At 32.1% G+C, this 24,298-nt stretch overlaps 1 protein-coding gene across 1 annotated transcript in view; it reads left to right on the plus strand.

Moving 5' to 3' along the window:
• The first annotated feature begins 413 nt into the window (after positions 1-413).
• LOC124356550 (WD repeat-containing protein 26) overlaps positions 414-24,298 on the plus strand; it is a 57,444-nt gene continuing 33,559 nt past the window's right edge. Inside the window, exons 1-2 of the mRNA XM_046807617.1 lie at positions 414-781; positions 17,355-17,454. Coding sequence (XP_046663573.1) covers positions 576-781; positions 17,355-17,454 — 306 coding nt within the window. The 5' untranslated portion in view covers positions 414-575. The remainder of the gene's footprint in view (positions 782-17,354; positions 17,455-24,298) is intronic.

The raw sequence follows: 24,298 nt of genomic DNA on the forward strand, positions 1-24,298 counted from the left end.
ATTCAAACGTGCAGCATCGCTGCGTTGTCAATTTTGCGTAAATGTAAGTTACAAATTAATATCGTTTTAGTATATATTGCTGTAGTATTTAGTACGTCTTGAGCAACAGAATTACTCTAGAATGTTAATTAAATTAATGTTTTTAAGATTTTTGTACCATGCAATAATTATTTAACACGCAATTTTCATATTAATTTTATTGTTTATACCTTGGTGAGCTCTATCAGAAAATCATTGTACTACGTCACGGATCAGCTGCATCGCCGCGCGCAGCTGTTCTTAACCAATACGATCTATAACCAGACTGGTTTGTGACGTCACAATAGTCAGCTGTGTGGAAGAAGTAAGCAACTGTTTGTGTTTTCGCCATCACCTGGCTCGGGCTGGCTGCTGCTTGTGTCGAAGTGAAGTGACTGTTGGCATTCACACAAATTTTTTCCTCGGAAAATCTGTGTGAACGAACGAAATTTCGTCACGGCGTCCCGTTAGCAAGCCTGGCCTCGAGCGGAGAGTCAGACGACGGTGGACTAGCTCCGCCACCGCGAAAGAAGTCACGTCCTTCTTTGGAGGCTACAATGCAGCAACCAGCGAATGGCTGTACTCAACACAATGGAGCTACTGAAGACGACCATATTCCATCATCATCCGCCCAACAAAATGGCACTGATATTGCACCTCACAGCACAACCGTCAACGGAGAAATATCTCCCAAACGATTGGACAGAACGGATTATGAAATTGTGCGACTTATCGGGCAACACTTGAAAACTATCGGGCTTAAGTAAGTGGGGCACTGTACTAGATTTTCCTTTGTGTTTGTTTACTTTCGAAATGCCTGTGTTTTCTACGTCAAAACAGGTTGAATTAGTTTAATAAATTACTCTTGTTAGAAGTTTTGATGCCAGTGAATTTTAATATAGGCCTATTATGTTTAACTTAAAATGTCATTGACCTTACCGCTTGCCTTAAGACTTTGACATTTCTTCTGGTAATGTGAAATTTTATATTTTGTTCTCACCTAAACAAAGGATTTAAATTTTCTACATTTCCTGTTCTGGCCTGATTGTGTAATAGCATTTTGCCCTGTTGGAAGTCATGGAAGGTTTGTAGCTAATTAAGAAATAAACTATCTTTTAGTTTTAAATTGATTTAATTTTTAATTGAATTTACTAATTTAGTATGTAGACTAAGTCAAGATTTGATTCAACTCGTTTCTTGTGGGCTATACTGAAAAGAAAAGGGAAAATCTGGAAGCTAACATTACATTTTTTTATTTTTAGCTATATATTAATTTGGATTCTTCATTAGGCCTAGAGTGCAGGCAGAGAATGCATTTTTTTGTTTGGCCTATTAATACCATACCATTAATTATGGTCAAATTAACTAGTAGCATTTTGAAATTTATCCATTTATTCATTGTTACATACAATAAAGATTTTGGCTAGCTAATAATTTGTCTGGAAATTAACTTAATCTTAAATGATTTAATGAATTTAACTAGGTCAGTAAGTCTCCCATAAGTATATTTTGGTTCTAATTGATTGCATCAAATTGATAAACAGTTATGGTTTGGGTCACAAGTTCGGTATGTATTGATAAAAAAAGTATAGATACCCAAGTTAGAAAGTTAACTAAAACTTACTAGTAGGCTAAATCTGCAATATCGAGAATTATGTTTAAACTAGACCTAGCACCCAAGTCTTTCCACATAATTTCATAGGCTTTGCATGTGTATGAGTTCTCGTGGTTTGAGTGATATATATTTCCGAAGCCAATTTTGAGTTTGCTAGGCCTACATGACATGATCAAAAAAAAATTTTTTTAAGCGTATAATTTACTCCAGCCATAGTATTTTTGATCCATGGTTGATTTTGCCTTCTTCCCGATCAAGAAAAAAAATATATATATACATGCAAAGCTCTGAGATGAGAATCCTACTTCTACAGAATACAACAAAGAATCAGTTAACAAAGAAAAAGTAAAAAGTAAAAAACCTGGGAATAATTATCAACAAAAACCTAGGATGGGCTGAGCAGGTGTTGTTAATGTGTAACAGAATTTTTACTTGTATACATGGTCTCAAACGGTTGCCATTAAATGTCAAGGCTGCAGTATATGTACATCACTGTTCTTGCCGCCATTAGTCAATAACGAAACACATGATTTTAATTATGAATTTATTTCCAAACACAATTTTACTTTGAACTAATTTTGAGTGATAATGTCGAACTGAATTAAGTTTTAGGCTTTTAAAATCCATAGTGAAGCTACACTTTTGTATTTAAAATAAATACATTTGTTTCAGATTACATAAAATAACTAAACTTTTTAAACTAAACAGCGTTTGAGCAGCGTAGTACTTACAAATTACTTTAACCAATCTGAAAAGGTATTTCTGCAGGCACTGATGCCATCAAAAGTACATTCATTAATAAAAAAATAATAGTTTGATTTCAACTAAAATAGTACACAATTTTTAATTATTTTCATAATAACAAAATTTAGATTGTTCAAAACAAGTCTTCTCAAGATAGTTTTTAGATGCCTTGTGTTTGTTCTTATACTTTTCTTGCAGTAAAACACTATTTGATTTCCACCTTTAATAAATTATAGTTTACATCTAATCAATAAAAAGCTGGACAATTCTGATTTAAAGGAGCAAGGTCATATCTTGTAATCATTTAGAACATTGTTTACAAAAACATTTTGAGCCGATATCTGCATATTCATCGCCATTGTTATTGTCATTGTCATTAGTCTTCTCCTACATAAACGAAATAACAACAGCTGGTAATGACGGCACTAGTCTAAATAAAGAAAGCTGGCATTGATCATTTATGAATATAGGTCAAATGTCGTATTCGATAGTATCAATATTTAAAATTGATAATCATACTGTAATCCGATCTTGGTGGTGGCCGCTTATTATATTGTAGCCAATGTCAGAGTGTTCCTGGTGAAGATTCTAGTTTTGCCTCACTTCAATTACTGTGATGTTGTGATCAATGACATGACTGTTGAGCTTTCTAATGAAATTCAGCGTGCGGGCATGTCCATGTAAAACAGGACAAAAATATTTAAAAAATATTTTTATGAAATAACCTAGGTTTGAATGTTTTCAGATAAAGATTATTCTGAGCAATGTTGGCAGCATTGGCTTTTTAGAGGAAAAATTTTATTTTTGTTGGTATTTTGTGTTTAGTTAACACCTGTTAGCAGAGTTCATTGATGGCTGTTTGTTAAGTCTCACATCTCAATTTTATAACTGATTATACATTAATCTAGAAGGTGGCCAGTACCAAGAAGCCATCTTTAAAACAAAAGCTAACTAAAAATATGCTTTTTTTACATTTAGGTTAAGAATTGTTCTTTCTATTAGGATATGTTTTAAACCTTACTTCATGTAACGTGAGTTACCAAAATTACAGATTTTTTCAAGTTTACTTATGTAATACACAACCAATAACAATAATAAAACAGATTCCATTTAAAAAAAACTATTACAAGTATGGTACTATTTTTTTTTTAAATTTTTTAATTTGTTTCAGTTGCAGGAATTTCATATAAGTTTTTCTGTAACGTGAGTTACTGTAAAGATATTTATTCATAGCACTTTAAACATTGTTTATATATTGGAGTTAAATACTAATACAAAACAAGCTCTTAACATAGTTAACCTCAAAACAATTAAATAATTATGGTAATATTTATATTTGTATTGGTCAAAATATAATGCCTGTTTTAATTGTTCAAACATACTTCTAAATATAAGTGTAACATGAGTTACCGAAATTTGTTCCAATATTTTGGGTTTGATCTTATGATTTTAATAAATATAAAAACTTGCATTTAACTTAGATAACCTTACCTTATAAGCTTATATAAATCTTTTTATTCAGGAAATTATTATTTGATTTATTAGACCCACTTTAAGTACACACCAAAATGTTGTAACGTGAGGTTACCACTTCAACCTAGAAGTGAGTTCTCGAGGTAAGCTTTGTCTTTTATTTTGGTTACTAAGTATTCCCAAAATGTACAGTTCTGGGTAGTTTAGTAGGAGGTAAGATTAATATTAAGCCTAAAAAATTAATCTGTAATATTTTAAGATTAAGAAATAATCTTCAAACTTTTCTACTAAACAAGAAAATATATGAAGTGCCTGTTAATGACCCAATTGTTCCTTCGACAAGTAGTGGTACAGTAAAGAAATATTCTATATATAATCTGGTGCACAGTGATGACTCTGACCTTTCTGATGAAGAATCATCCGTTCCGAGTGTTTCTAGTGAACTAATTAGAAAAGAAAGCATCAAAAGTGGAACTTTTGTCCTTGTGCAATTTTCAAGTGAAAAAGACTCTTTGGTTACATGTAATTATGTTGCTATTTGCCAAAGTGGCCAAGTTTGGAGACATTGAAGTAATGTGTATTGAAAAGTGATAAAAACTGTTATACATTCAAACCGATCGAAAATGATGTTACTTTCGTCAAACTTGGGACAAATTTTGAGTGTTCTGCCTCTTCCAGAAATTAAAATGAAAGGTGGAAGATATTATTATTATTTTAAAAACAAAATAAATATCAGAGAAAAGTAAAATGTTAGCTACACAGGACTGTCTAATTGTTTTTAAGCGTTAGTGAATATTCTTTAATATATACAAACCATGTAAAAATGTAGTCTATAATTTACCATCAAGTTATTTGATCTTATCTTTTTATTCTTTCATAGTTGTGTTATAAGAAAAATACAAACTGGAAGTTATAGAACAGGCCTAAAGCAAAAAATATGTTGTTTTTAGAAATAATAAAAACTTGTTTGTACACTGGTAAAAAGTTGTATTATTTTTATAATTAAAAACAAATATTTAATTATGCCAAACTAAAATAATTAAGTGTACTGATACTAAAGTAGTTATTGAACACAATTCAATATATAAAATTACATAACAAAATTTATTTCTACAAATAACAAATGTCCTTAGGAAAGAGACACAATGTAACATGAGTTACTGTAAACGTGAGTTACTGTCAATTAGATCAATAGTATATTATTAAAATTATGTTTTTCAGTTTTTATTGTTGTAGTTGTCCACAGTTAAACTACAAACTCTTGAGCCAATCTTAAGTAATTAGATTAAGAAAATTAAACATTTAGGACAAAAGTTGTTTCATGTTAAAGTTTGCTTTCAAATTATGATGTCCTTTTTGTGTAACATGAGTTACCGAAACTAGAGAATTATTATTACCTTAATTATTAGTCTCAGGAAGTTGAAATCCGGCCAATGTGTATTATAATTCTTGCTTAATACTGCAAGATATTTTTGCTTAATATTATGCTTTAAAAATTCAAATGTTTCAACAAATAACTTAGGACCCATGTTGAAATGTAACGTGAGTTACCATGGACATTGCCCGTGCACAGAATTATTGTATTCAGTTAATTTTCAACTTAAGACATGATGATGATGTATCTATTTATTTTGAGCAATTATCTCTATTAAAATCCAAAGAACTTAGAGATCTTAATTCACTTAGTCTGTTGCATGCAATAATCCATAATGCTTGTCCAAGTTATTTGGGCCAAAATTTTGTTTTTATGTCTTCGATATCAGTGCTCGTAGAACTCATCTTTATTATCAATTTAAATTCATCGGACGGCCTTGTATAATACATCTTTCACTGTTTGTGCATGTCGATTGTGGAACGCTCTCCCTGATAATATCAGAATTATTGACAAGTGCAATGACTTTGGGGCTGAAGTTAGGGCCTTTCTGCTATGGACTCGGTGGGAGTGACGGTTGGTGGTTCTTGTGGTTGCACTTGGGATAACTGCATGTAAGCTGAGTGAATGGAGTGAGTGGAGAGAAAAGCTGATAACGATGTCATAATTTTCTTTGTTGATTATTGTATTAAAGATAGTTTTGTTACAGTTCAAGCAATATACTCAATTTTTAATTTGAAAATGTAAATTTTTATTTTGTATTGTAGTATGTAATTTAGTTTTACATGGCAGTTATAACATTGTAATATGAATTATTTTATTTTATTTTCTTTTTGTGTTTAGAGGTTAAGTGGAAGTTTTAGTCCTAACTTCACCTCTATAAATAAAGACATTTTTCATTTCAATCCTGTCAAGTGATAACTACTTAGGTAGGCTTCATATCAGTCTTTAAATGTATAGTAAAACTGAAGTAATAACTTTGTCTTTTATATCTAATGCTAAATATTTGCTAAAAATGTTTAGTTAAAGCTACATTAACAATGACAATATGTATGTGTTTGTTTCTTTATAAACTTATATATTGCTCTAGATAATAATATTTTAGAACATTTATTTAAAGCTGGAATTGGTACATTAGTTCATCTAGCATTGTTCTTCCTGACTGCTTCAATGGGAGTATTTGGAGTTAATTTCTTATCATCTTAGGAAATTTTCTAAAATAGATGAGTAACTTACCTAATTGCTGCAATCCAAAAACGATGTGAAAACTAATATTTACCCTTAGAGAATTTACACACTATAAATATAAACAAATTGAAAATAGTGGTTAAATTAATTAAAGATATGGTTGTGCTATCACAAAACAATGTTTAGACAGAAAGTTCATTACATTTGACAGGATTTTTCAATTGATATTTCGTAACCTTTTAGGGACCAAGATGGGATTGTTTGCTACTATTATTTATTGTTTCAGATTTAGCTTGTAACCGTACATAACTAAGTAAACTGCCCATAACTTCATCTAGATTCTAATGTGTAACATGATCTACATAAAGATGGGGGGGTTAATAACCCCTCTGTGAATGGGCTAAAACGGCTTCTGGCTGCAGTATATTAAGAAACCACCACAACATTAGGATTATCAATTAGAAATACCTAGGCTATCGAATACGGAAACATCAATAATTATAGTTATTAATTATTGTGTGTTATTTGAGTCATGGTGATGAACATGCTCTATTTGTATTACAAGATTTCAGACATGTTTGAGCTTAAAAAAAAGTAAGAAGTGAATTAACTTTTAATTAATCTCTTTTTCATATTTTAATAAACACACATAGGCCTAGCTAGTTTTTGATTAATTAAATTATTACTTTTTTTAGACATAACAATATATCTGAACTATACTATAATTTTAAATATTTATAACTTAGTTCAGTTCGAGATTTTGGTTTTTTATAGTTCTGTAGTTTATACAATAAGAAATGTAGAGGATTAGATTGTTGTGGTGGTTGCTTATTATACTGCAGTCCTTCTTTGCTTAGAAGCATTTTAATATATTATTTTTCAAGCAAACATTTACAATCATTTATAAAATAAAAGACAAATTTTCCTGGATAGTTTATTAAAAAAATATTGTAGCAATATATTCTTAAGCAAATAGTAAACATATGGAAGGAACCAGTTGTAGAGTTTTAGGACATTTAGGACATTTAATAAAACACATTATTGTACAGGACTATCCAGAAAGTAACAGATGTTTTGAAATAAAAAATTAACCAACTGAAATGGGAACATAAATTTAAAAGCTACACACTTAGGCTATTTTTCAACGTAATCCCCATTCAAATTGAGACATTTATCATAACGTGACACAAGTTTTTCGATTCCAGCTTTGTAGAAATCTGCCGCCTGAGTGAGATCTTAACCACTGATTAATGCCAGCATGAAGTTTAGCGTCACTGTAGAAGCGCTGTTTGCAGGCCAGGTCTTTATCGCTGGAAAGAGGTAGTAGTCACTTGGTGTCAGATCTTGGCTATAAGGCGGATGGTCAAACGCTTCCTAATCAAAATCATCCAAGACTTGTCGTGTATGATTGGCTATATGGGGATGTGCATTGTCATAGAAAAACAAAATTTTCAATTTCCCTTAAACTTGTTTTGTATCGCTCGCCTAGCTTCTGCAATGTTCCACAGCACCTCTCTGTGTTGATTGTTGATCCTCATTCAAAGAAATCAACCAGAATCACACCCTTAGTATCCCAAAAAACAGTTGCTATAATCTTTCTTGCTGACAGAGTTTGGAGACATTTTCTTGGATTTTTTGGAGAATGTGCGTGCCCCCATTCCATAAGCTGCATTTTTGTTTCACAATTGATATGCTTCAGCCATGTTTCATCACCAGTAACGATAAGATCAAGAAGTTTGTTACCATGTTTGTTGTATTCATGAAGGAAAGTTAACGTTGCAGCAAGTCTTTGTCTTTTGTGATCTTCTGTAAGGATTTTTGGAACCCACCTGGCACCAAATTTGTGGTATCCCAGCTTTCCTACAACAATTTCAAGAAGTAAACTTTGTGGGAAATTTTCCGAGAGCTCAGTCATTGTGAAACTGCGATTTTCACGAACTTTGTCATTGATTTTCAACATCAAATCTTCAGTCACTAGGCTAGGCTGACCGCTACGACTATCGTCATGAACATTGGTGTGATCATTTTTAAACTCAGTACACCACCGCCTTACTCTGCTGCTTTCACTCATTATTCCATTTCCATACAATTCACACAGCGATGGATTTCAATTGGTTTATGGTTTTTTGCCAACAAAAACCTTATCACTGAACGCATTTCACAAGTGGCAGGATTTTCAATTGCAGCACACGTTTTAATTAATTACAGTGAGAAAAGTAAAAGAGATACAGATCGCACGTGACTACAGCTCAATGTGTACTGAACGCCAGAGTGTTTTGACACCAAGATGGCGACTGTAGCCCTGCCCAATGCACCATTCAAGAACATCTGTTACATACTGGATAGCCATCGTATAATAGCCATGAGATTAAACATCATAATAAGACAATTGTTTAACAAAATCCTGTGGATAAGCCTGTATATCCTGTATATTAAAATATTTCACTTATCAAAATCTGTTGATTAGTATTATAGTTAAGAAATTATTGCATCACTTTAATTTTGCACGAAAAGATATCTTTAACAAAAAATTTCCTTGGTAATCTATAACTATATTTTGCTTCCTCTTCCAATTGTATATTTTTTATTTCTTTAGGATGTTAGAAGTGAAACAAATAAGTTTATAATAGTGTTTATAAAATACTATCTGTTTCCTGCGGCTTCGCACACATTTTCGTAAGCTTGGCCTGTGTATGTGCACTTCTGGTTCAAGTGAATTATATTTCCAAAACTGATGAAGAGTTTGCCTTGTTGCCACGATCAATAAACTCTGTGTATGTTTATAGCCATTGTACATGTACATGTGCTTTATTATAAAGTGGTCTAACACTCAAGCTTTAAGTTCAACCAGAAATTTATCTTAAAGACAAATATACATCATAACTTAGTGCCTTCAAATAGTGTTTGGCTATTTAATATACGTAACTGTCTCGTAATTGAGTTTATAGTGTACAGGCGCTTTGAAAACTTTTTATCTTTTGCAGCGCCGCCTGGTGGCGAGTTACATCAATGGGCATATAAACCTTCTTCGTAAAAAAATACATATACATACAAACTTTCATAATGATCGGTCAAATAGTTTACGATTCTATAAAGGACATACAGACAAAAATTCATTTTTATATAATATGTGGATTTTACTCTTATAGTAGTTTGAAAAAATACAGTCAGAATGAATAAAAACATTGGTTGTGATTATACAGCTTATTGAGGTGCTGCATATAGATTAAGGTATGCATAAAGTTTTGAAATTGAACAATTGTAAACTAAATTTTTTAAACAAATGTTGGCATACACACATATTACTAATTACATTTTATGTAATTTATATTGAATGTTTCATAAAATGTAATAATATATATTATACATAAATATTAGAGCTAAAGTAAAAAATTATAATGGATTTGAAAGACCAATATTTAAGGTATTTCTATGATTTAAAACTTCTGTAATGATTACACATGTTACAGTTAAAAAATATGTAATTTATTTTTCTCATTCAACTTTAGTTTGCACATATAAAACAACATTTTTTTAACATTCTAATCGAATAAACTGTTTACCAACCACAGAACTTTGTTATACTGTATTCTATTTCTGGAAACTTTGTACAACTATTTCCATTTAGTTGGTAGATTGCTGTAATTGGTCAAATATTACATATTTAGATTTTCTTTGACTTGATCAGTTTAAACTAAATTCTTGTATCATATTTTTATGTTATCTTATTTTATAAGCTAAATATATTGCTCCAGACAAATAAAATACATCAAAATATATTGGTACCAACATCATTGTGATAATGTGAAAGAAAATTGGCCTGTCCTGTTTGCTCCTGCCACATGCCTGTTAATAACAATAACAAAACATTTAATTGATATTTAACGACAATAAGTTGTTTATCAATGTCAGTTCAATACAAAACACTTTTAACAACTAAAATCTTACTGTAAAAAACAAATTTAAATGAGTATAACCTTAAAGATATCCAAATAATTTAAAATTTTTAATGTTAATCAAATGTTAATCTTAAATTTTTTGAAGTTAGTAATTTATATAATGTTATGTTTCATAAATTCATCCACTGTGTAGAATACCCTGCACCAAATTTCTTCAGTTTTCTTTTGAACGATTTGTCATTAGTTTATAATTTAATATATTCTGTGAGCTTGTTATAAAATCTGACTCCTGCTTGAGATGAAAGGTTTTTTTCAAATAAATTTAGCCTGTTGCTGGTGATTTCATTATACTGTATGTAGAGATTGTGGTAATCCCTTCTCTCAAATGAATTTAAATTTTGGATGCAATATTGTTTCAAAAATGAAAAAGAGGTAAGTCCTAATTCTTTCTAGGACAAATACAGTTTCTGAAACTCATTTACATTACAACATCCTCAAATAGCAGTACTGTATGATAACTGATTATAGGGCCATAATAGGCCATTTTTACACAGTTGCTGTGTGCAGCATTTAGTTAGATTTCTCAATACTTACCTATGCCAGAAGAAACTTTTGAACAAACATTATTGATGTGTTCCTTAAAATTTAATCTCTTATCAACGTAAATTCCTAAGAATTTTGTACAATTTACCTTTTCAATTTTTATCAATCATAAGATTTATGTTAAGTGTCCTCAATAGGAACATGGCAACTAGAAAATTTTATATACTTACATTTTGCTGTATTAATTTTAAAATCGATGTTAAAGAAAAGTTGTGCTCCCAAGTTTAAGTCCATAAAAGTTTTCAATTTTAAATTATTTAATGATATTTCACTACATCAGAGCTGTAAAAATATTTTCAAGAGAGTTTTATATACTCCTGTTACTTTCATTGTATTAAATAAAATCCTACTGTATTTAAAGAATCTTTTTCCTACTTTTCAACAAAAGGCAAGAACTGCCATTTATTTTTCACTATTTTGTACTTGCTTAAAATTTTGCTTTACTTTTTAGTTTTAAGTATCAACATTTTCTGTGTTCAGCTGTTTTTTTTTTTTACATTAAACATAATCTAATATCTTAATATAGTGTTTAAAGCTTCAGCATGGTAAGTGGCCATAACAACAAGCGAATTATCGATATTTATAATTATTTAAACTTCCGAACAATAATAAATCAAAATGACAAACTGAATTACGTTATAAGTATTTCATAGTATGGTATAGTTCAACTATGTTTTTATATCTAGAAAGTTTAAAAATAATTTAATGACGAGTTAAAAACTATATATGTTTGTTTATTAAATGTTAACAAACAAAGCAGTGTAAACTTATATCTTACCATTTTGAAGGATAAGCATATCTGACAGCTTGTGACACAAATAACGTAAGTTCATCGCTATTGTAGTTGCTGCCATTACTCAAATACCACACAAATGATTTTACATTGTTTAAATTAATTTTATTAAATAGTGTTATAATACATTAAAAACAGGTAGCTTTAATTAGTAGTAAATAACTATCTTAAAATAAAATTGTATTCGATAGTTCAAATATTTTTAATCAATAATTTAGTTTGCTGATTCAATTGTCGTGGTGGTCGCTTATTATATTGCAGCCCTTTTTAATATTAATACTGGCCTTCGATTAGAACTTAGTCGAAAATTATATATAACAATAACTATATATTATTATTTTCCTCTTATGAGGAAATGTTGATTCTTTGATAACATAACCAAATTCATAATTCATGTTGTAAAAACCATATAACAAGCATAATTTTTGTAATAACAATATATGTAAAATCAATTTAAAGAAGCCTTAACAAATCAGTCAAAATAGACCTATCAGTGCAGGAAACACATATGGCCCGTACTAAAGTTAAATCAAATAACCCTCTAAGCATCCATCATCAATATTTTTGACAACTCGGACTTTCAGTAAATGCCATCATCAAAAATTTTGATGATAAACATTCATGTCTGTAAACTTATTTTGCCTATGCTAATACCAATCAAATCACATTATAACCTATACCTCCATGAGTTTTTCTTTGTTTTTGTTATGGTTTTTTGATTTCTCATAGTCTTTACCAAACGTTAGTCATTTTTCATCAGCTGTTTTTTCAAGCAAAGTGTGTACAAACATGTGAATTTCGCTGTTTATAGTCTATTTTGTCCTTGCTTTCATTTCAATTCGTTATTATGTAGTTACTAATTGTTAGAAATGCATGTACATATTGTTCATGTTTTTCATAAAAGATAATCACTATTTTTACTTTCTTCTATATACGTAAATATTATGAATTGCTAAAAAAACTTACAGTAATGTATATTTCTGTGTTCAGGGCAAAATTTGCTACAAGTAGGCTTTCCTAATTGTTGTATTGCTAATGTATTTAGTACCGGTAAAATATAAAAAGTAAAAACATTGTTATATCAATGTTGTATATACTGTAAGTACTGCAAGTAGGACAAAATTTCAAATGTGCACTTATTCATAAAAATATTTTGTCAACAAATTATTTATGTAAATAGTCCAACATTATACATTTCTGTCTTGGGGACAAAATTTGTTACAATTGGCTATTCTGAATTTTGAATATATGTAATATTTTAAATACATATGCATACTTTATTGCAAATTTTATTTTTATTTTTTGTTTAGCTTTTTAAATTTCTAAACAAAAAAATAGTTTTCTTCTAACTTCATAGTTCACAGCCTGAAAGCACAGTTCTTTGCAAAAACAGTGATATTTCACTTTACATATAAGTTACTATTTAAATTTATTATAAACTTTACAAGGACAGAGGTTTTACACCTCACAAAACGGGTATGCATTTTACAAAATGTGATGGACGCTCGGAGGGTAAAATTCAAAAATGATTCAAATTATTTATTTCGTATATCCTGGCCTCTTTGAAGTACAAAGAGGAAATGTTACCTCTTCAACAAGCTGTTTTTCTGTGTTTAAGCAAGTATAATAGACTGATAAACAATCATTAATTATTGTTGCGTGTAAGTGAAAATAATGATTAAGTTGTACTACGCTGTGTCAGCACTATCATAAATGTGACCTTTGTACTATCTGGTCAGACCAGTTGCTATCATAAACAATGTAATACACTTAATAGTAGAAATTTACATTTCACTAGACTTATTATAGTTTAATTTATTGAAAATTGATTTTACATATTTTTTAGCATGTTGCAGTTTAACTTATTTTATTATTTATTGAAGTTCATAGTGTTAGACCTATTATTTAAATTAATCGTTTGGAAATTAAAATTAGAACTAGGAATCATTCTGAAACTTGTGGAGAGTGCTATTGTTACTAATCTTTTAAAGTAACTCATTCAAGAATGAAATAAAAGTAACCAGTTGGTTGTGTGATTCTGGTCAATAAACAGAAATACAAGTAACTCATTCAAGAATGAAATAAAAGTAACCAGTTGGTTGTGTGATTCTGGTCAATAAACAGAAATACAAGTAACTCATTCAAGAATGAAATAAAAGTAACCAGTTGGTTGTGTGATTCTGGTCAATAAACAGAAATACAAGTAACTCATTCAAGAATGAAATAAAAGTAACCAGTTGGTTGTGTGATTCTGGTCAATAAACAGAAATACAAGTAACTCATTCAAGAATGAAATAAAAGTAACCAGTTGGTTGTGTGATTCTGGTCAATGAACAGAAATACAAGTAACTCATTCAAGAATGAAATAAAAGTAACCAGTTGGTTGTGTGATTCTGGTCAATAAACAGAAATACAAGTAACTCATTCAAGAATGAAATAAAAGTAACCAGTTGGTTGTGTGATTCTGGTCAATAAACAGAAATACAAGTTTTCTCACACTATTTTTATTCTAATTAACAATTTCTTCGACTATATTCACTGTTGTAGGTTTGTTTACCATGGTTAAGGTGTAATAATGCTTTCAATGTTATATACTGCGCAGCCTGCTAGCCAAAGTATAAAAATCCAAAATAATCATAACTAGTTATTTTATTATTCTAATAATAATACCCTGTAGGAAGTTTAAGTTTCCTTACTGGCTGTATCTCATTGAACATTGATAATGAAGCCGTAGTACATAAATACAACCGTTTAAAACATTTTGAAAACTCATTTTTAATGTCTATTAAAAATCTGTAAACTGAACCAGATTGTAGAATAAAAATGAAACAAACTTGTGTCTTCCAAATATGAAGTATTGGAATAACTTAAATAGTTTAATAGGCGTACATTAGAGATCATGTGTGTTCTTGTAATTAGAAAGAGGATAATTTAATGATGGCCAGGAAGTAAGTTAGTTAGTGCATGGAGGGAGCTACCCCAGCTAGTAAAGACATTCACTTGACACGACACCCAGTTAACTGTCGGCAAGTCATGCAACCTTACAAATTACAACAAGCTACTTAACTAATACAGTGCAAAACTCCTCTCCTCGTTCCAGAATTTAAAGTACCAAAGTGATATAATTGAAAAACTGTTTTAACATTAAATTCTGATTTGTGAAGGTTCATTAGTAATGTGTTTTGTTATTCTTTAAAAATTACTTCAACCATTGAACTGTCCTCGATTACAAAGTATCCGATAGGTTGTGTATACCCATCTGTGCAATATCTCTAAATAGGAAGGTCCTAGAGGTTTGAAACTTGATACATGCATTCCTCTTGGTCCAAACAAGAATACTACAGTATTGAATTTGGGGCAAAAGGTGAAAGGGTAGCAAAGTAACATTGTAACATTTTTCGGGTAACCATGATTGCAGCGAGAAAAACATAGAATAATTATCAAACAGAGTGTACTAAAAAGTTAATCGTGTGACATTTTCCAATAAGTTGCCAACACATGTGATGGAAATACCGTGTTGGATTGGTTGGTTTCATAAAAAATAAGGAACACTCGAGTACCTGCAATGTTGTCTACTGTCTGGTCCTACAAAACCTCTTTGTGTTTCTGTTTATTATTTGTACTAGACAAAATAACATTTATTGGTGACATTTTCATTGTTTAATCAGTGAAGAATACACATTCAATATTTGATAAGATAAAAGAAACTGCTTACTGCTTTGGAACTATTAACGGAAATTTTAAAGTTAAATTAAGCTAAATATACATTTTTCAGCATAATTTTTAAATTCAATTTCAAATCAACAACCAAACAAACTGTCAAGAATTAATATTCTGACTCGTTCCAAGGGTTTTAAATAATTGAATGCAGACTACTTACAAACTAAAGTATTCATTGTTGAACTCATATTTTTGTTTAATGCTGGTAATTATTTTGTTCCCTTTTATCGCTGTGGTAGTAGTTCCAACAAACTGCAGTAGTTCATGTGGAATTATTATTAGATACAGCCCAATCCAATACCACATTAAAAATGTGTACAATGTGATGTTATTTATAAATGTATTAGTTTAATTTTTATAGCAAAATAAGGCATTTATTTTTCATGAAAATGTATCTGTTGTATTTGATAACAATCTCAACTTCTTGGAATCGATATGTAGTGTGAGGCTCTTAATTCTTGCCTCATATTTCCTCTCCCCTTCAGAGGTTATAAATAACCAGCCAGTGCCCAGTTCAGGAGAAAACTATGCTTCACTTCTGATTAACATGCTGACTGCTACCAAGAATAACTTTGTGTTCCGTTTGTGTACCATATGCTAGTGACCTTCTATTGTACCATCAATGGCTCTCTTATTTTCATTTTTAGTAGTTATTTTTTCAAAACTTCAATAATAACTCAGAAGGAAAGACTAAGTTTATAAAAAAATGTATCTTATTAAACAAGTGATTAAGTTTGTATATTTTTTCTAAAAACAACACATTTGAATTGATTTTTTACTGGTTTTAATATACAATTTTTTTGGCAAAACAATTAAATTCAGCGTTAATAAAGATAATTTTTATGAAAACAAAATACTATTTAGATACATAATAGAATAATATGAAACAAAAAAAAGACAACTGTGTATATTAGAAAACATTTCTTTTAAACAGTTGATTAAGTTATTATTTAGTTTAAATTGTTTTTTTTCACCTAATGGCTGCATTATGACATTGTCAGTGATTGTAAGAATACGTATTGAAAGTAAAGGCTTTATTTACTTGCCTACATTGACAGACAACTCTGTAAAATGAAAAACAATACAAGTTGTGATGCATGGAGAATAGTACAAGATAATTTTCTGTCTTTCTTTTTCATTTTTTGGGTAAAAAACAATAAAAAATAGAGCTCAGAACTTGATATACTTGTAGAATAAATAAAGTGTAGAATAGATTGGGGTGGAATTTTTTAATAAGTATGGAAAAATAGTTCTGCTACAAAAATTTGTTGTATAAAAAGAACCCTTAACAAACCTTTTGACCCATTTTCTCTTTGATATGGCAGATCTAATTATTTTCTTGTTCAATCAACCATTGCTGTCTTGCTTGTCTTCTTGTCAGCCAGTGTCACTAATAAATCACTCACAATATATCCATTATTTAAAAAAATTTGATTTATTTCATTGTCATTTTGCGTAATTGTTGTTTTCCCTCCTACCCTTACCGCCAGTGTTCTTAGTCTGAAATGTATGAATTGTGTAATGTCCTGTGTTCAGTACAATTTAGGGTAAGGAAAGTGTCAAATACTATGTGGCAAGATATTCTCATTAAACCGTTTAACAATGTATCTCTGTGAGAACAGCTTGTCAAAGCAGAAATTATGTTGGGATGCTTGTAACAGTACTGACGTTGATTTCATAGCCTGGCATGAGGAATGGCATTCATCTTCCCATTGGCAATTTATACCTAGGTGACCCAAAATATCTTTGAGAGCCACGAACTGGGCACGAAAAGGACCAAGGATATCTCTATTACCATGACTGTCTCTCACTCAAATCATTGAGTATCTACATAATTGGGGTTTATATTGTAAATAGTCTTAAGGATTGTAGGGAAGGTTAATTCTCTCTCGCAGAACTAAAATGTTCTAACTGTTGGATTTGTTACAGTCACACAGCCGAGGTGTTGATCCAAGAGTCAGGTTGTCGCCTGGATCACCCTGCCGCAGCCAAGTTCCGCCAACATGTCATGGACGGAGATTGGAACAAGGTAGAGTTGTCTCTCACATTCTCGTCACTTGTGAACAAAAGGATATCTGGCAGTAACTGTCACAAAACAGACCAATATTAGGTGTAATAAATATTGGATCAAGTGATATACACAGTCAATTTACAGTAGAAATGGTTGTAGAGTTCTCTCTCACATTCTCGTCACTTGTGAACAGAAGGATATCTAGCAGTAACTGTCACAAGACAGACCAATATTAGGTGTAACAGATATTGGATCAAGTGATATACACAGTCAATTTACAGTAGAAATGGTTGTAGAGTTCTCTCTCACATTCTCGTCACTTGTGAACAGAAGGATATCTGGCAGTAACTGTCACAAGACAGACCAATATTAGGTGTAACAGATATTGGATCAAGTGATATACACAGTCAATTTACAGTAGAAATGGTTGTAGAGTTCTCTCTCACATTCTCGTCACTTGTGAACAGAAGGATATCTGGCAGTAACTGTCACAAGACAGACCAATATTAGGTGTAACAGATATTGGATCAAGTGATATACACAGTCAATTTACAGTAGAAATGGTTGTAGAGTTCTCTCTCACATTCTCGTCACTTGTGAACAGAAGGATATCTGGCAGTAACTGTCACATGACAGACAAATATTAGGAGTGTAACAGATATTGGATCAAGTGATATACACAGTCAATTTACAGTAGAAATGGTTGTAGAGGTCTCTCTCACATTCTCGTCACTTGTGAACAGAAGGATATCTAGTAGTAACTGTCACAAGACAGACCAATATTAAGGTGTAACAGATATTGGATCAAGTGATATACACAGTCAATTTACAGTAAAAAAAAGAAAATAAAAATGGTTGTAGAGTTCTCTCTCACATTCTCGTCCACTTGTGAAGAGAAGGATTATCTGGCAGTAACTGTCACATGACAGACAATTATTAGGTGTAACAGATATTGGATCAAGTGATATACACAGTCAATTTACAGTAGAAATGGTTGTAGAGGTCTCTCTCACATTCTCGTCACTTGTGAAGAGAAGGATATCTGGCAGTAACTGTCACTTGCCAGACCAATATTAGGTGTAACCGAGATATTGGATCAAGTTGATATACACAGTCAATTTTACAGGAGAAAATGGTTGTAGAGTTCTCTCTCACATTCTCGTCACTTGTGAACAGAAGGATATCTGGCAGTAACTGTCACATTACAGACCGATATTAGGTGTAACAGATATTGGATCAAGTAATATACACAGTCAATTTTTACAGTAGAAAAAAAAAAAAAAATGGTTGTAGAGTTCTCTCTCACATTCACGTCACTTGTGAACAGAAGGATATCTAGCAGTAACTGTCACAAGACAGACCAATATTAGGTGTAACTAGATATTGTGGGATCAAGTGATATACACAGTCAATTTTACAGTAGAAATGGTTTGTAGAGTTCTCTCTCACATTCTCGTCACTTGTGAACAGAAGGATATATGGCAGTAACTGTCACACAAGAATGACCAATATTAGGTGGGTAACAGATATTGGATCAAGTGGTATACATAGTCAATTTACAGTAAAAATGGTTGTAGAAGGTCTCTCTCACATTCTCGTCACTTGTGAACAGAAGGATATCTGGCAGTAACTGTCACATGACAGACCGATATTAGGTGTAACAGATATTGGATCAAGTGATATACACAGTCAATTTACAGTAGAAATGGTTGTGGAGTTCTCTCTCACATTCTCGTCACTTGTGACCATAGAAGGATATCTGGCAGTAACTGTCACAAGACAGACCAATAATTAGGTGTAACAGATATTGGATCAAGTGATATACACAGTCAAATTTACAGTAGAAATGGTTGTAGAGTTTCTCTCTCACATTCTCGTCACTTGTGAACAGAAGGATATCTAGCAGTAACTGTCACAAGACAGACCAATATTAGGTTGTAAACAGATATTGGATCAAGTGATATACACAGTCAATTTTACAGTAGAAATGGTTGTGGAGATTTCTCTCATCACATTCTCGTCACTTGTGAACAGAAGGATATCTGGCAGTAACTGTCACAAGACAGACCAATATTAGGTGTAACAGATATTGGGATCAAGTGATATACACAGTCAATTTACAGTAAAAATGGTTGTAGAGGTCTCTCTCACATTCTCGTCACTTGTGAACAGAAGGATATCTGGCAGTTAACTGTCACATGACAGACCGATATTAGGTGTAACAGATATATTGGATCAAGTGATATACACAGTCAATTTACAGTAAAATGGTTGTAGAGTTCTCTCTCACATTCTCGTCACTTGTGAACAGAAGGATATCTAGCAGTAACTGTCACATGACAGACCGATATTAGGTGTAACAGATATTGGATCAAGTGATATACACAGTCAATTTACAGTAGAAATGGTTGTAGAGTTCTCTCTCACATTCTCGTCACTTGTGAACAGAAGGATATCTGGCAGTAACTGTCACAAGACAGACCAATATTAGGTGTAACAGATATTGGATCAAGTGATATACACAGTCAATTTACAGTAGAAATGGTTGTAGAGTTCTCTCTCACATTCTCGTCACTTGTGAAACAGAAGGATATCTACCAGTAACTGTCACAAGACAGACCAATATTAGGTGTAACAGATATTGGATCCAAGTGATATACACAGTCAATTTACAGTAGAAATGGTTGTAGAGTTCTCTCTCACATTCTCGTCCACTTGTGAAGAGAAGGATATCTGGCAGTAAACTGTCACATGACAGACCAATATTAGGTGTAACAGATATTGGATCAAGTGATAAATACACAGTCAATTTACAGTAGAAATGGGTTGTAGAGGTCTCTCTCACATTCTCGTCACTTGTGAAGAGAAGGATATCTGGCAGTAACTGTCACAAGACAGACCAATATTAGGTGGTAACAGATATTGGATCAAGTGATATACACAGTCAATTTACAGTAGAAATGGTTGTAGAGGTCTCTCTCACATTCTCGTCACTTTGTGAAAACAGAAGGATAATCTGGCAGTAACTGTCACATGACAGACCAATATTAGGTGTAACAGATATTGGATCAAGTGATATACACAGTCATTTTACAGTAGAAATGGTTGTAGAGTTCTCTCTCACATTCTCGTCACTTGTGAACAGAAGGAAATCTAAGCAGTAACTGTCACAAGACAGACCAATATTAGGTGTAACAGATATTGGATCAAGTGATATACACAGTCAATTTTACAGTAGAAATGGTTGTAGAGTTCTCTCTCACATTCTCGCACATGTGAACAGAAGGATATACTGGCAGTAAACTGTCCACATGACAGTGACTGATATTAGTTGTAACAGATATTGGAATCAAGTGATATACACAAGTCCAATTTACAGTATAAAATGGTTGTTAGAGGTCTCTCTCACATTCTCGTCACTTGTGAACAGAAGGATATCTGGCAGTAACTGTCACATGACAGACCGATATTAGGTGTACAAAAGATATTGTGAACACTTGTGAACAGAAGGATATCTAGCAGTAACTGTCACAAGACAGACCAATAATTAGGTGGAAACAGATATTGGATAAGGTGATATACACAGCCAATTTTACAGGTGAAATGGGTTGTAGAGGTCTCTCTACATTCTCGTCCACTTGTGAACAGAAGGATATCTAGCAGTAACTGTCACAAGACAGACCAATATTAGGTGTAACAGATATATTGGATCAAGTGATATACACAGTCAATTTACAGTAGAAAATGGTTGTAGAGTTCTCTCTCACATCTCGTCACTTGTGAACAGAAGGATATCTGGCAGTAACTGTCACAAGACAGAACCAATATTCGGTGTAACAGATATTGGATCAAGTGATATACACAGTCAATTTACAGTAGAAAATGGTTGTAGAGTTCTCTCTCACATTCTCGTCACTTGTGAACAGAAGGATATCTAGCAGTAAACTGTCACAACACAGACCAATATAGGTGTAACAGATATTGGATCAAGTGATATACACAGTCAATTTACAGTAGAAATGGTTGTAGAGTTCTCTCTCACATTCTCGTCACTTGTGAACAGAAGGATATATGGCTAGTAACTGTCACAAGAATGACCAATATTAGGAGTAACAGATATTGGATCAAGTGGTATACATAGTCAATTTACAGTAAAAATGGTTGTAGAGGTCTCTCTCACATTCTCGTCACTTGTGAACAGAAGGATATCTGGCAGTAACTGTCACATGACAGACCGATATTAGGTGTAAACAGATAATTGGATCAAGTGATTATACACAGTCAATTTACAGTAGAAATGGTTGTGGAGTTTTCTCTCACATTCTCGTCACTTGTTGAACAGAAGGATATCTGGCAGTAACTGTCACATGACAGACCGATATTAGGTGTAAAAGATATTGTGAACACTTGTGAACAGAAGGATATCTAGCAGTAACTGTCACAAGACAGACCAATATTAGGTGTAAACAGATATTGGATTAAGGTGATATACACAGCCAATTTTACAGTAAAATGGTTGTAGAGGTCTCTCTCTCAGACATACTCCAAACTTCAGCTCATAACATTTCTCGTCACTTGTGAACAGATGGATATCTGGCAGTAACTGTCCACTTGACAGACCAATATTAGGTGTAACCGATATTGGATAAGGTGATATACACAGCCAATTTACAGTAGAAATGGTTGTAGAGGTTCTCTCTCACATTCTCGGTCACTTGTGAAGAGAAAGGATATCTGGCAGTAACTGTCACAAGACCAAACAGACCACTAATATTAGGTGTAACAGATATTGGATCAAGTGATATACACAGTCAAATTTACAGTAGAAATGGTTTGTAGAGTCTCTCTCACATTCCTCGTCACTTGTGAAGAGAAGGATATCTGGCAGTAACTGTCACAAGACAGACCAATATAAAGGTGTAACAGATATTGGATCAAGTGATTTTACACAGTTCAATTTACAGTAGAAATGGTTTGTAGAGGTCTCTCTCACATTCTCGTCACTTGTGAACAGAGGATATCTGGCACCAACTGTATACAATGACAGACCAATATTAGTGTAACAGATATTGGATCAAGTGATATACACAGTCAAATTTACAGTACAAATGGTTGAGCAATAAAAAAAAACATGTCCATACTTTTCTGCAATGAATTATTATTGGAATACTTTAATCTTATTGCTCCCACAACCTTTGAACCAATTAAATATATATTAACACTTTGTATCCCTGCAGTGGCGTAGCGAAGGGGGGGTCCAGGGGGTCCCGGACCCCCCCCGAAATTTTAAGACCATATAAAAAAATAAAAAAGCATGGAGCAGGAGAAAAAAGGAGAGATTATCATTACTCTTTGTCTACAAACATTAAATTGATTGATTTTAATTGATTAAAGTGACCGTTGTTAAAAATATAATTGTCCTTTCGTTTAATAATCATAAAGTATCAAACGATACTTTTGGTCTCGGCCTTCGGATATTGCAGTGTAATCACGGTAAATTTCTATAGGGCTGCGGTCACAAGACGTCGCAAAGTAAACCTGGACCGTAACACGGCGAACAGTTTAAATTAGGGATCACTTCATTCAAATTCGTCTTGTGGACTAAAATGAACTGCTTAGAATTAAGTTACGACGTTGATTTTAGGTGTCATTAAACTGTAGACGTGTATATAATTATCGAAAAAAATATATAAAAAATCACTTTCGTTCGGACGGAAAATACACTTGAAAAACTCTACTGATTAGAACTTCAACTAATTTGGATTTCAATGATTGAGGAAAATGTGGTGTTTTCGACTGAGTTAGGACGACGATTTTTGTTATCATTAAACTGTACAATGTACCTATATATAATTATCGAGAAAAAAAAATCACTTCCCGGTTGGTAAATACCGAAGAAAAGGTCTCTACAGATTCAAGTTTTGACGATTTTTGGATTTCATTGATTGAGGTAAAAGTGGTACTTATAATTATGTTAAGTGTTTTATGTTAGGACGTTTATATATATATATATATCGAGAAACAAAACAATAAAACCACTTCCGGTCGGAAAATACCGAGGAAAAACTCTACTGATTTCAGATTTTGAGGATTTCTGGATTTCACTAGGTTGAGTCATTGAGATAAAAGTGCGTGGTACTTAGAATTATGTTAGAACATTGATTTTAGGTATCAATTGAACGCCGACTAATACCTATATAATTATCGAAGAAAAAATTGAAAAAATCACTTCCCGGTCGGATAATACACTTAAAAAACTCTAACTGATAAGAAGTTCCGACTACTTTGGATTTCACTGACTGAGGTATAATTTCATTTCCTTAATATATCCGATCGGAAGTATTTTAGTTTTTTTCTCAATAATTATATATTTATTAATCGGCGTTTGGATTAATACCTAAAATCAATGTCCTAACATAATTATAAGTACCACTTTTACCTCAACCACTCAACCAGTGAAATCCAAAATCGTCAAAACTTGAATCTCTAGAGAGCTTTTCTTCGCTATTTACCGACCGAAAGTGATTTTTTCCTCGATAATTATATAGGTAGCTCGAGTACAGTTTTAATGATAACAAAAGATCCGTCGTCCTAACTCAATAAAAAATAACCACGTTTACCTCAATAACTGAAGTCCGAAGTAGTTGAAGTTCTAATCCTTAGAGTTTTTCAGGTGTATTTTATTTCCGACCGAAATTGATTTTTTTTCCGATAGTTTATATACAGTGTAATGATACAAAAAAAATCGTCATTATAACTCATTCATAAATACCTCAATCAGTGAATTCCCAAAGTAGCCGAACTTCTAATCAGTAGAGTTTTCCGGTGCATTTTCCGACCGTTAGTTTGATCTGTAGGCTAC

The sequence above is a fragment of the Homalodisca vitripennis genome, chromosome 3, assembly GCF_021130785.1.
Source record: "Homalodisca vitripennis isolate AUS2020 chromosome 3, UT_GWSS_2.1, whole genome shotgun sequence".
Classification (NCBI taxonomy): domain Eukaryota; kingdom Metazoa; phylum Arthropoda; class Insecta; order Hemiptera; family Cicadellidae; genus Homalodisca; species Homalodisca vitripennis.